This window comes from Mastomys coucha, unplaced genomic scaffold (assembly GCF_008632895.1).
Source record: "Mastomys coucha isolate ucsf_1 unplaced genomic scaffold, UCSF_Mcou_1 pScaffold9, whole genome shotgun sequence".
NCBI classification, from domain to species: Eukaryota; Metazoa; Chordata; class Mammalia; order Rodentia; family Muridae; genus Mastomys; species Mastomys coucha.
Window position 1 is genome coordinate 19,146,451 of NW_022196915.1, and position 12,253 is coordinate 19,158,703.

At 42.0% G+C, this 12,253-nt stretch overlaps 1 protein-coding gene across 4 annotated transcripts in view; it reads left to right on the top strand.

Annotated features, from left to right (window-relative positions):
* The window catches only part of Ercc6 (ERCC excision repair 6, chromatin remodeling factor), a 69,552-nt gene that overhangs the window by 19,747 nt on the left and 37,552 nt on the right, over nucleotides 1-12,253 (top strand). For all 4 annotated transcript variants that reach the window (XM_031361133.1, XM_031361135.1, XM_031361134.1 and 1 more), the window contains exon 6: nucleotides 9,971-10,099. In XM_031361133.1, the coding sequence (XP_031216993.1) occupies nucleotides 9,971-10,099 (129 nt within the window). The remainder of the gene's footprint in view (nucleotides 1-9,970; nucleotides 10,100-12,253) is intronic.

Here is a 12,253-nt window from a genome sequence, read left to right on the forward strand (position 1 = left end):
CCCCCCCCAACAAGCATGTTTTCTTAGAGAGCATGCAGGCTTTGAAATGACAAAACCAAGACACAAATGAAGACTAATTCTGCTTCCTGCTCTGTGCACACCTTTTATTCTCGGCTCAGGGCATAATTGTCTACATCAGTCTTAATTTACTCTATGATATCTGGACTCCTAACTGAGGGTATTTCATCTGCTCAGATGTGCCAATTAAATCCACCCAGATAGACCATAAAAAGGGAGAGAAGAAAAGTAAAACACTGAGTATCTCAATTTAGCAAATGAGACTAATCTGTGAGGGATTCTTAGCTGTCTGCAGCAGAAAACCTATTGCAGGGCACAGATGCAAACTGTGTTAGATACACAGCTTGGGGTCTGGGTACACTTCTAAAAAGCAGACAGTTCTCATTGTGCTGCTGTCTTAATGTCTCTGTCATGGAAATCTCAATGAGCAAGAATGATCTTGTGTTTGAAATTTCACTGTTAACAGTGATTTGACTGTATGGTGTGTGGTTCCCCCATTTCCAGTCTTAAATAGTGCTGAGCCCAATGATCTTTGCAGTGTAAAGACAGTGGAGAGACCAGGGCAGTGAGGACAGTGGAGCTTGGGAGGGGCATGCTCATGTTTTGACTCAGTTCCCGTTAATAGGCGTACTTTGTCCTGGTAGTGGTTGGTGTGGGCAGTTGTGTCCATCGATTTGTCTAGTGTTAAGTGTGTCTCTCGGGATGGTTCAGCTCAGATCAGCTGTAGTCACAACTGCCAAGCAGCTGTTCTGTGACTTGGGAGAGTCTGGAGGTGTCAGGTGACAGTGGGTTGTGACTTTGCCTCTGCAAGGTGGGGGTGTAGTCATGCTGCTGCACTGAAGCAGTCTGTAGTATTGTTGATTTTTTTCATAATAAACTTTATTATAAAGTCTTATAAAAATGTTCACACATAGAAATTAACCAGGCCCAAAGTCTGTATGTCTAACTGTACAGAAGGCCACTGTGTACTGTTGATGTTAGGGCGGAAGTTGAAGGTGTGAGATTTGGCCTGCCCTCATTACAAAGGTCATCACTGATCCTTTGGCTGGAAGTTTGGAAAACACCCACTGAGAGACACTGTAATGCGACCAAGAAGAGGGATCCTGGGGAGCCTACCAGACTGGCTAGTGTCTGGTGTACATCTCCATTGCCCCCAGCTTGTCTCTCTCTGGGGAAAACATCAAACATCTATCCCGTTACAGGAGTTAATAAATGGGAACTGCATAGGTTAGTGCCTGGAGTACAGTGACACCAGTGACCTCAGCCACTGCTACTCATCATCCTCTGACTCTAAATTTGAAAACAAAGAAGTACTTTTTTAAATATATAAGATGTACATGTGATCTCAAAGTTTGTCCAGGGGACTAGGAGATGGTTTGCTGGGTTAAAGCTCTTGTCATACAAACCTGATGACCTTAGTTTAGTTCCTGGAAGTGAAAAACTTTGTGTGATGTTGCATATCTGTGGTCTAACACAGTGAAATGGGAGTAGAGATAGGAGAAGCTCTTGGAAGCTGGATAGCCTGGGGTAGGTACCCACACAGTGGCATAAACCATGAGCAAGTCTTTGCCAAAGCTGAAGAAGAGAACCAACTCCTGAAAGCTGACCATACCATGCCCCCCAGGAGGGACAAACCAACCCTACCGCTGCCAACAGAAAACATGTCCAAGACTAACCAGCTCTCACGTCTGAGTTGGAAGTCATTGGCCAAGAAGTTTAGAGCATCAGACTGGCAATTGGTGCCTGTGAGATCATGTTTCATCTATAAAACAGCTATGGGAATTACCCTGCCACGGGTTACAAGACTACAACAGATAAGACCACAGGCGGGAGAACCTGTAACTGTGGGCTGTTCTGAGTTCTCATGCCACAGGCAAAGGTTCCAACAAACTAGGAAGAACCTTAAAAAGAAGCCTGTGAAGAGCTGTGAAGATGTTACAGACGCTGTGCATGTACATGAGATGATTGATCTCAAGTAAAAAAGGCAGTTTAACAGTTGGGGTTAGTATGTATACATAAGTATTACCTATTACAAAACTTAGTTTTATTGCTCTTTTGCTTTTTGTATTGTTCGCAAGTTTTTGTTCATTAGATTACAAGTGTGAGCACCTTTGTTAGTGGTTGTTTCTCCCTTGCAAACAGTAGGAGGCACCAGACCTCTGCCCAGATAGGTCAAGGTTATACTGTGAGCCCCCACAGTACTGCTCTAAAGGACCCTTTCTTGAGGCTCCTCTGTGGTCTTCCATGGCTTGCTTTCTAGACCCTTTGCTATCTTTGGTACAGGATGTCATACCTACAATGTCTTATCCATCTTGAGAGGCTGGAATGGGGTCGTCCGTGCTCGAGGGGGGCTTGGGTGGCATAGAGTTTGGATCCGACTGGCCCAGGTGTGCATTGCGTAGGTTTTGTTGTTTGTTTACTTGTTCTTTAATTTTTTTTTTTATTTTTTGAGGCAGTCTCCTGTAGACCAGACTGGCCTCAAACTATGTGTTTGATATACCATGAACTCCTGATCCTTCCTGCTCTACCTCCTCAGTTCTGGGACAATGGCCTGTACCGTGACCCTGGCTGCAATAGATGCTTTGAATGTTTACTTGTTATTCATGTTTAAACTACAGTTAACTAATACTTCTTGATTTTCCTTTTTTTTTTTTTTTTAAATTAAAAATGTACTGTATAGATGGCTTAGCAGAAGAATAGTTGCAGACCTTCCAGAGGACCTGGATTCAGTTCCCAGCATCTGTAGGGGCTTGTACAGTTGTCTAGAACTCTAGTTCTAGGAAGTCCAACACTCTCTTCTGGCCTCTGTGGGCATATGGCATGATAGGCAAAACACCCATACACACAAAATAAAATGAAATAAAAGGTAATTAAGGTTTAAAAATTTAAAAAAAAGGTTTGTTTTACACATAGGAATATTTTTTGGCTGAATAAATATATGTATTTCCTGGTGTCCATGCATGTCAGAAAGGGTGCCATCCCCTGGAACTGGAGTTACAGATGATTGTGAACTACCATGTAGGTTATGGAACTGAACCCAGAATTCCCCTGCAAGAGCAACAAGTGCTCTTAACTGCTGAGCCATCTCTCCAGCCTCTATTTTACATTTTTTTGGTAAAGGTTACATAGTTGAATTATCAGATGCTATGTAATACATATGTGGTTTCTTTATATGTTATACACACATTATCTCATTTGACTTTTGTAGCAGAACATTGTGGGACTCTTTGCATGGTTGAGGGCATAAATATGACGGTGAGGAATGACGTTTTCTGGAGTTAGGTCCTCCTTCCCAGTGAAAGTCTCTGAAACGGTGCTCTGTCTGCGTCTGTTTCCCTCTTTCAGTGTTCATTGCAGTGAGCTCTACTCTAGTGGCCACCACTGGCATCGGACAGGGTTATAGGAAGTAGGACCTCCCCAAGAGAGTATCGTACTCAGTGTTCAGTTTGCTTGCAGCTGCAGCAGTTATGAGGACAACAGAAAGGAAAACACAAGGGTGAGCTCATCCCAGGCATCATTCCCGTCCTAGAGATACATAGATTAGAGGTAGCAACTCCATTGCTAGCCCAAGAAGGGCTTTTTTCTCAGTTGTGGAGAATTTACCCATCCTTTTCAATTGATCCTGGGCAAGCTTGGAACCAAAACTGGGGTCCCTGATTCTTCTTATTGGGTAGGATGCAGAAACCAGTTTGTCTATAACCAAGTGGATGCTTTGGGGAATCTGAAAATTGAGCTCAGTTTTGAAAATAAGAAAATTTTGTTTTGTTTTATTTTGTTTTGGTTTGGTTTTTTGAGACAGGGTTTCTCTGTGTAGTCCTGTCTGTTCTGGAACTCACTCTGTAGACCAGGCTGGCCTTGAACTCAGAAATCCACCTACCTCTGCCTCCCAAGTGCTGGGATTAAAGGCGTGCACCACCACTGCCCGGCAGAAAATTTTGTTTTATGAATTTGTTTTTAATTGTTCAAAGTGATGAGCTTCCCTTTATCTCTTTTTAATTTGTTGTTACTCTAAGATTCTAAGAATTTCTCTGACATTGTAACTAGGTCCCCTCTTTTATTGATCATTCTTTGTCCCAGACTATAATAATGCTTATTAGTAAGCAAAGTAAGGTATGGGCCTTTATGGTTAGGTGGGTGGGAGTAAGAAAGCAAGCAACAGACAGTCTCTAAATGAGGTAGAACAGAAAGTTTCTAGAAACATTTCTGGATGACCCACTTATGTCATTTTCAAACCACACTTCTGCGTCTATCTTTCTTGTCCCAAGCCCAATTCTGAACATTGTTCATTGCTCAGCATTTATTTAATGTCTATGTGAGCTCTAGGGCATCATGCCAGTCTCTGACCTCTGGCTCTCACTAGAATTGGGAGACAGATAAGGATCTCAGGATATGCTGACAGGCATTGTGCATGAGACCTCTGGTGTGCCTAGGATGTCATAGGATTAGGATGGTACTTGGTAGACCAGATGTCTAAGTCTACTTGATCACGAAAAGCTTCCTCTAAGGCAAAGGAACATGGTATCTGAAGGGTCTGCCAAGTGTGAAGATGTACATGTTTGGAGGATGTAGGCTGAGGACTAGATATTCAGTTGAAGAGGATTAGGTCACATAACAAGGCATGGCATAATGACCCAGCTGTGTCTTTCCATTTATGTAATCCAACTCTCCTTGGAATGCTAGAAATTCTAAAACAAGGGCTGGGCGGTGGTGGTTCATACCTTTAATCCCAGCATTGGAAGGCAGAGGCAGGCGGATTTCTGAGTTTGAGGCCAGCCCAGTCTACAGAGTGAGTTCCAGGACAGCCAGGGCTATACTGAGAAATCCTGTCTCAAAAAATAAAAAACAAATAAACAAACAAACAAACAAAAACAAAAAAGAAAGAAATTCTAAAACAAACTAATAGTAAGTAGTGGCTTACTTACAAACTAAAGTAAGTTAGTTTGCAGGTATGTTCTTAGGGTTTCATTGACAAAGCACCTCAGTAGCTTACGTGGGCCTTGGTGTAGTTCAGCTGGTTATTAGGGATCTGGATTGCTTCTTACAGACATTAATGCAGCATCAGCCCCAGTTCCCAGAGCCTGGGCCAGAGTCTCACTCCTGCAGGCGTGTAGGGAAGCCAAGGAGTGTTTTCTGTGCCTGCATCTGATGAGAATTTAAGTTTATGTTTCTCACTGGCTTCCCCTCTAAGTGGCTGCCAGTGGAGTAGGCAGCAGGCTGAATGTGGCAGTTGTATGAGGCGTTGGAAGCTTTGCCAGGGAACACCAGGCACTTTAGCTTTATGTGGCTGCAGCTGTGACTATTACATGTGTGCATTTTTTTAAATGAGAGGATGGAGAACATGAAAAAGTTATTCTTTTCTGAAAAATGTAAATGTTGGACCATTTACTGCCACCAGCCAATTTTTTAGTAATTCTCCCTGTACCTTTTGTTACTGTCATATAAAAGTCAGCTGTAATTCAGACAGTGTATACATTTATGGTCGTATTTTTATTTCTGTCTTTGGTGTTAGAGATTGAGTCTAGAGGCTTGTACGTTCTAAGAATGTGCCCTGCCATAGAGCTACATTCCTAGTCCATAGGAAACTTTTTTTTTTTAATTTAGATATTCAGCAGATGTTTTCTGAGGGCAAAGCATCCTTGTTTGGTCACATCATTGGTAATGATTCAGTATTTATCAAATGTCATAGTTTTTGCTGGCATATATTCATTCCTTCTAGTAGTTCTGTGAAACCTTTGAGGGCCATTGCATTACTGTGCATAGATAGTGTGGAAATGCATGTTGCCTCTACTTCCCCTCTGTAAATTGGTAGTTTAAAGTGGAAGTTCCCTTTACAGATTGGGCATGGCCATTTCAACAAATGTGCATGCCATACACAATTCTGTCTCAGTTAAGCATTTAGAGTCTTGTTCTTGTGTGGACTGCTTTGCGTGTGGTACCTCAGTCAGCCCTTCGTATAGCCCAGTGAAGCACGCGTCACTGATTTTTCCAAGGCTCTTTGGGGACACTTAGTTGCAAGATTAAGTTTCTTGCTGAGGGTTGAGGTTGCCCGTCATTGGTTAACTCTGGAATCTTCTCCAGAGGTTCATGTATTTAGCAGCTATAGCAATATTCAGTAGGGTTTTAGAGAAGTGGCTCTGACATCACACATTCATTAATCCATTGGTGGCCATATTTTGATGGGTTTTTGAGAGGTGGGACTTACTGGAAGGGAATAAGCTATGCCTGTCCCTTCTTATCTTTCTCTGCTTCCTGATTACCCTCACTATGAGATGAGCAGTTTGGCCCCTCCTCATGTTCCATACCACTGTGCCTTTCCCAGAAAATAGTGGACCCAGGTGACCATGATGTGAACTCTGAAGCTATGAGTCAAAATAAGTCTCTCTCTCTTTTTTTTTAAATATTATTTATTTATTTATTATATGTAAGTACACTGTAGCTGTCTCCAGACGCACCAGAAGAGGGCGTGAGGCTTCATTATGGATGGTTGTAAGCCACCATGTGGTTGCTGGGATTTGAACTCAGGTCCTTTGCAAGAGCAGTCAGTACCCTTAACCACTGAGCCATCTCTCCAGCCCCAGTCTCTCTCTTTTAAGTTAACTTTCTCAGGTATTTTTGTCACAGTGACAGAAAGGTGTCTCACACAGCTAGTACATGTAGCAGGGTTTACTTCTAGCCAGTCTGTACCCACACTGTGGCCAACAGATTGCTCAGCCTTCTAGGCTCTAGGACAAGCTGGATCCTAGAGGTCATGTTGAGATGGGCACTCTCAAGAAGATGCTGGGGCTGGTGGGAAGGCTCAGGAGGTAAAAATGCTTGTGGCAGCCTGTGTGTGTTTGACCCTGGAACCCATGTAGGAGTAGAAGGAGAGAACCCAGTAGTGGACATTATATACCTCCACATGCACACCACAATGCGTGTGGATCTAACCTACTTGTATATTCCACCACCAACAGAAAGGTTCTTGGCAGCACCTTGACAGAGAGCCACTGTCTCTGCTTTGCTGCTTTTTCTTTTTCTTGGAAGAACTGGTCTGGGCCACGTCAGACAAGGGCTCCATAACCACACTACATCTTTTGGTATTTGGGTGGCTACTGTTCTCCTACCTTTCCTGAGTAAGCCATGTCCTTCTTGGGGGCATTCCTTAGATGGTGAGCCCCAGTCTACACAAGGAAGTATTGCTGTCTGTAGTCCCACCCACATCTGCTTGAGGTCGTATTTTCTGTCTTTTAGATTCTTCTGGGATTATTTGTCTTCACAGTGGTTCAGGTGCTTGTTGACTGAAATGATTTAGCCCCACCACCTTTGCTCATTCTCTGGCCAAACATTAAATGCTGTCATCTTTCTCTATGGAGCGGAAAGCTCTGGGATGTAATCATTTCTGTGGTGGCTTATGTGGTTTCCTAGGTGCTGGGTTCTGTGGCAACAGGATGCCTGTATATTTTAGGACAGAGAGAGGAAGACAAGATGAGAAGATGCAATCTTGTCAATGCAGGATGATGTGGTGGGAAATTTAACAGCCACAAACATTGAGTGGTGGAGTCTAAGGAAATAGCTGTTACCTGTGAGTGAAAATGTACTTTGTAGTGTGGAAAGGCTGTTGTTCATCATGTGCCAGACTGCCAAAGCCAGAGCCTTCTGGGATTTCTGTTTCCCTCCCTGCAAAATTATTAAAGATAAATACCAGCCGGGAGGTGGTGGCGCATGCCTTTAATCCCAGCACTTGGGAGGCAGAGACAGGCGCATTTCTGAGTTCGAGGCCAGCCTGGTCTACAGAGTGAGTTCCAAGACAGCCAGGAAACCCTGTCTCAAAAAAAAAAAAAAAAAAAAAAAAAAAAAAAAAAAAAAAAAAAAAAAAAAGAAGATAAATGCCAAATGAAGTCTCTTCAAGTGCCAGGGGTAGCTTTTGTGATTCTTGGGGTGTCACCTTACCCACAGGATTTGCTGAGTAGAGGTATCTTACTTTATAGATAGTTGATGCTTAGTTCTGATGCTCAAGGTTTGCATGCCGAGAATTATCTTACTATTTGAAACTATAGCACATTTCAGATTTGTGCATCAGAATAACCACACCTTTCTAGCATGTTTTCTGGACAGTTCCTGCAATTCCAAGGCTTTCTTGGCATTATTGATATGTGAAGCTAGGTAAGATTTTTCCTAGAAGATTTGGCTGTCCTAAGTCTGCCATCCTGCCTTTTCTGTAGTCTCCTCATCCAAGAACTGAACCCCAGTCACCTTCATGATAGGCAAAAACAGTCAGTCACTGCACTCCTGGGGAAGACGTGTGGTAGCATGCCTAGAAGCTTTGGTCTCCCCTTATGGGAGGCCAGCAGGAGGCCTCTGTAATGACCAGGTGTGTCTCTAGGCATTGTCAGAGTGGTCTAGGTGCACATGAAGGAAACTATTGTCTCTATTGAGAACCACTGAGGTACACCATTGCACTACAATAAACTTGAAAATGACACAAGAGTCAGCAGAACAGAGGTTATTGTGGTCACCCAGAGGAGGTAATTGTTCAGGAAGACAACTAGTAAAGGGGAGAAGATGGAAGTGTCTGTGTAAAGAGGTGCCACAGTAAACTGTTCCCACCGCACTGCAAAACAGTTCACATCCCCATCTAGTGCTTTTTTTTTTTTTTTTGGTTTTTCGAGACAAGTTTTCTCTGTATAGCCCTGGCTGTCCTGGCTGTTCTGGAACTCACTCTGTAGACCAGGCTGGTCTCAAACTCAGAAATGCGCCTGCCTCTGCCTCCCAAGTGCTGGGACTAAAGGCATGTGCCACCATTGCCCGGCCATTTAGTGCTTTCTTACTGAGCACAGGTAAGTTAGTTACTTTGAAGAGCTGAATTGAAGGATGTGCTTGACCATCTGCTAGTGGCCTCTGGGTGGGCTGGTTGCCCACCTCTTGGGCCTGTGGCCTCTGCAGCTTTGGTGATGAGTTCTCCAGCCAGCATGTGCCCACTTTATCCTCTCATATTTTCTCAGATTCTGTAGACATCCTTTGCTCCTCTTGTGTAGCCATTAGAAGTTAAGCCTGTGTGCGCTGCTCTTGTCTTCCAAGCTTCTGGTTGGAGGCAGTTATCAGTAGTCATGCTTTGTTCCATTTCTACCATGTAACATTTAGAATGTCAGTGTATGCATGCTAAGATAGTCATAATTCTCTTTTTAAATAATGGAATCCAAGGTCATTTACTTTGGTAATTATTTTTCTTTTTACTCACAGCACCAGTGTTCATTACAGTTGTAGTAATGTAAATTAGTCTAGTTAAATGGCTGTGTGGTTTATACAGCTGTGGTGTGTTGCAGGACCATCATAGCTTGTTACTGTCTGTAAAACAAATACAACCTCATGCTTCTGAGATGCCAACATTCCTCTTTTCTTTAAATTTAAATTTGTCTGTAACACAGTCTTGTATGTTGTGATGATTGTCAGTGCCCGGCACTGCTGATCCTCTTCAGTTGAGTAATTAGGAAAAATATCTGATACAGCAATTTTGAACAAAAATTGTTTTTCTTTTCAAAATAGTGTGTTTTTATCCTGTGACTATTATTTTTAGCAGAGAAATATCAGTTCTACATACAATATACTCTTGTTAAACTGTATTAACATTTTGAAAATGCTCAGTTAATATTGAAAATTTTCTGAATCTGTTCTGGGATGAAAGTCATGTGTCTTAGAAGCTTGTAGAGAAATTTCCCCTTAGGGTGTGCTGAAGAGGAGTGACTAGTGTTGATAATGAAATGAGAGGTAGAGGAATCTTTGTGGAGTAGCTGTAATAATTCAAGTAAGAATTGACTTGAGGGGGCATGAGAGGTTTGTAGATTGTTAGTGTTGGGTAGTGATGGCACTAGAAGCCTGAGTGGGTTCACCTGTTCCTGTCCAGTGCATAGTCTAGAGCTGTCTCTTCATCGACTTATAATCGAACTAATGGAAATGAATTTGTTTTTCACCATAGGAAGTGGAATAGGCAGAGGCTGCAGGACAAAGAGAAACGCCTGAAGCTTGAAGATGATTCTGAGGAGAGCGATGCTGAATTTGATGAAGGTTTCAAAGTGCCGGGTTTTCTGTTCAAAAAGCTCTTTAAGTATGTGCCATTTGTTCTGTGTGTTCTGTTTGTCATCGAGCTGTTGTGTACAGATTAACATTTAGGAATTACACAGTAGTTACCTGTGGGCCCTGAAGGTACTTGCAGCAATTTATTGCAAATCCAGATGCTGTCAAATGAAATTTTAGCCACATGCTGTTCATTAAAATTAGATGATAATAAATTGACTAAGGTGCGCATTGGGTATGTTTGTAAACTGATGAATCTGTATGGACTTGTCTCAGCAGACTAAAAGCAACGTGTTTAAAAGCCTCTGCATCAAATTATGTTTTTGCTGTTAGTAATTTTAAGGCACCAAACCTCTCGTTTTAAAAATTAGATTAATTTATTTAAGATTTATATTTTAAAATCAACAAGAGGCGTTACAGGTATTAAAATCAAACCTTGGAGGAATTTTTTATTTTTAGTTCTGTATGGAAATAGAAATTGTTGATTGATTTCTGAGGGCCTTGTCTCACACCTAAGGGATAATATTTTTGAGCTGACCAAATGTGCATCTGAATATTTTATGTGAATGTCTTTCTACATAATGCCAAAAGGTAAGACACAGACAGCACCTTGAGGGTTGAGTTGGTGGTGGAAGCTGACTTAAGTTTCCTGCGTAAATAGCTGAGTGCTATGATGACCGGAAGCTGCCTGATAGATGCATGCTTGGTATGTGTAGCTGGACAGGACTCTCATGGTGAACATACACACCAGGGGACATTTCCAGTCTCCTCTCTTTCAAGGGCTTTAGCTGTGCAGAGGAAGTGAGACCATTAGACAGCTTCTTTCCTTTTCATATCATCAATTCATAAAGCAGTAAACTTCTTTCTATGAGAAGATGAAGTTTAATATACTGTATAGATTCAGCTATCAGCCATGCCCTAAACTTAAGGAAGATAGTTACTTAAAAATAGCATGTTCTGCCAGGCAGTGGTGGTGCACGCCTTTAATCCCAGCACTTGGGAGGGAGGCAGAGGCAGGTGGATTTCTGAGTCGAGGCCAGCCTGGTCTACAGAGTGAGTTCCAGGACAGCCAGGGCTACACAGAAAAACCCTGTCTCGAAAAACAAAAACAAAAACAAACAAAACAAAAAAAGTAGCATGTTCTTCATATTTTTTCTCAAAGAGCTTATTTATGCATGTGTGGTATGCGTATATACACAACAAGCACTGTACTCCTGAGAGATGTCAGGTGAGATCAAGATCTACAAATAATATTTATTTATTAGATTATTGTGTTGGAGAATGGAATCCAGGGCTTTGCTCATGGAAGCAAGTGCTCTACCACTCAGCATCCCCGAATTACAGTTTTATGTCCAGTTGTAATGGCTCTTTGGAGTGGAGGCATTTGGGGTGGGGCAGTAAAGAGTAGATATTTATTTCATTAAGCATGGAGCAAAACTAGGTCCTAACTGAAGTGGCATGGCTAGGTGATTCTGACTAGAGGACGAGGAAGAGCCATTTCTGGTCATTCCTACAGACAAGTCAGCAATGGTTTACTTCCTGCTGCTCCCCAGTGAGAAGTAACTATAGAAAGAGAAATACAGATTACACTTATTGGCAAGTCTTTTTGTTTTCTCTGACAAAATTGTTTATTAAGGAACAAGTGAAATAGTGTCTGTGCTGTACTAGCAAAGAGAAATACCAAATACATGAAGGTGCTTTCACAAGGACAGGCTGCTGCATGATCAGAGTGAGCTGGCAAACATCTCAGGATTTAAGTTAAATGCACAGTTTTGTATAAGTGTCAGATTTTCTAGCAATGAAGTTTCACAGCACCAAACTTTGCTTTACTAAGTGTATGCAAGAGTCAGTATATTGGCTGTTAACTTTATTATAGTTAATATAAATACATGCTTGTTAGTGTTTTAAATTTTTCTCAAATATGCCTTTCTGGAAAATATTTTGTTTTGTATCTACAAAAATAATTTAAAATATTTATAAATGATACTAGATTTCATATTTTCTACTGTAAGAAAATGGAGGATGAATAGAGAGACTCTGTTTTTAAAAAGTTAATTATGTGTATGGGTTCTTTGCCTATATGTATGCTTTGTGCATGTAATGCCCACAGAAGCCAGAAGAGGGGGCCAGGTGCCAGGAACTGGCGTTACAATGGGTGGTGAGCTGCTGTGTGGGTGCTGGGACC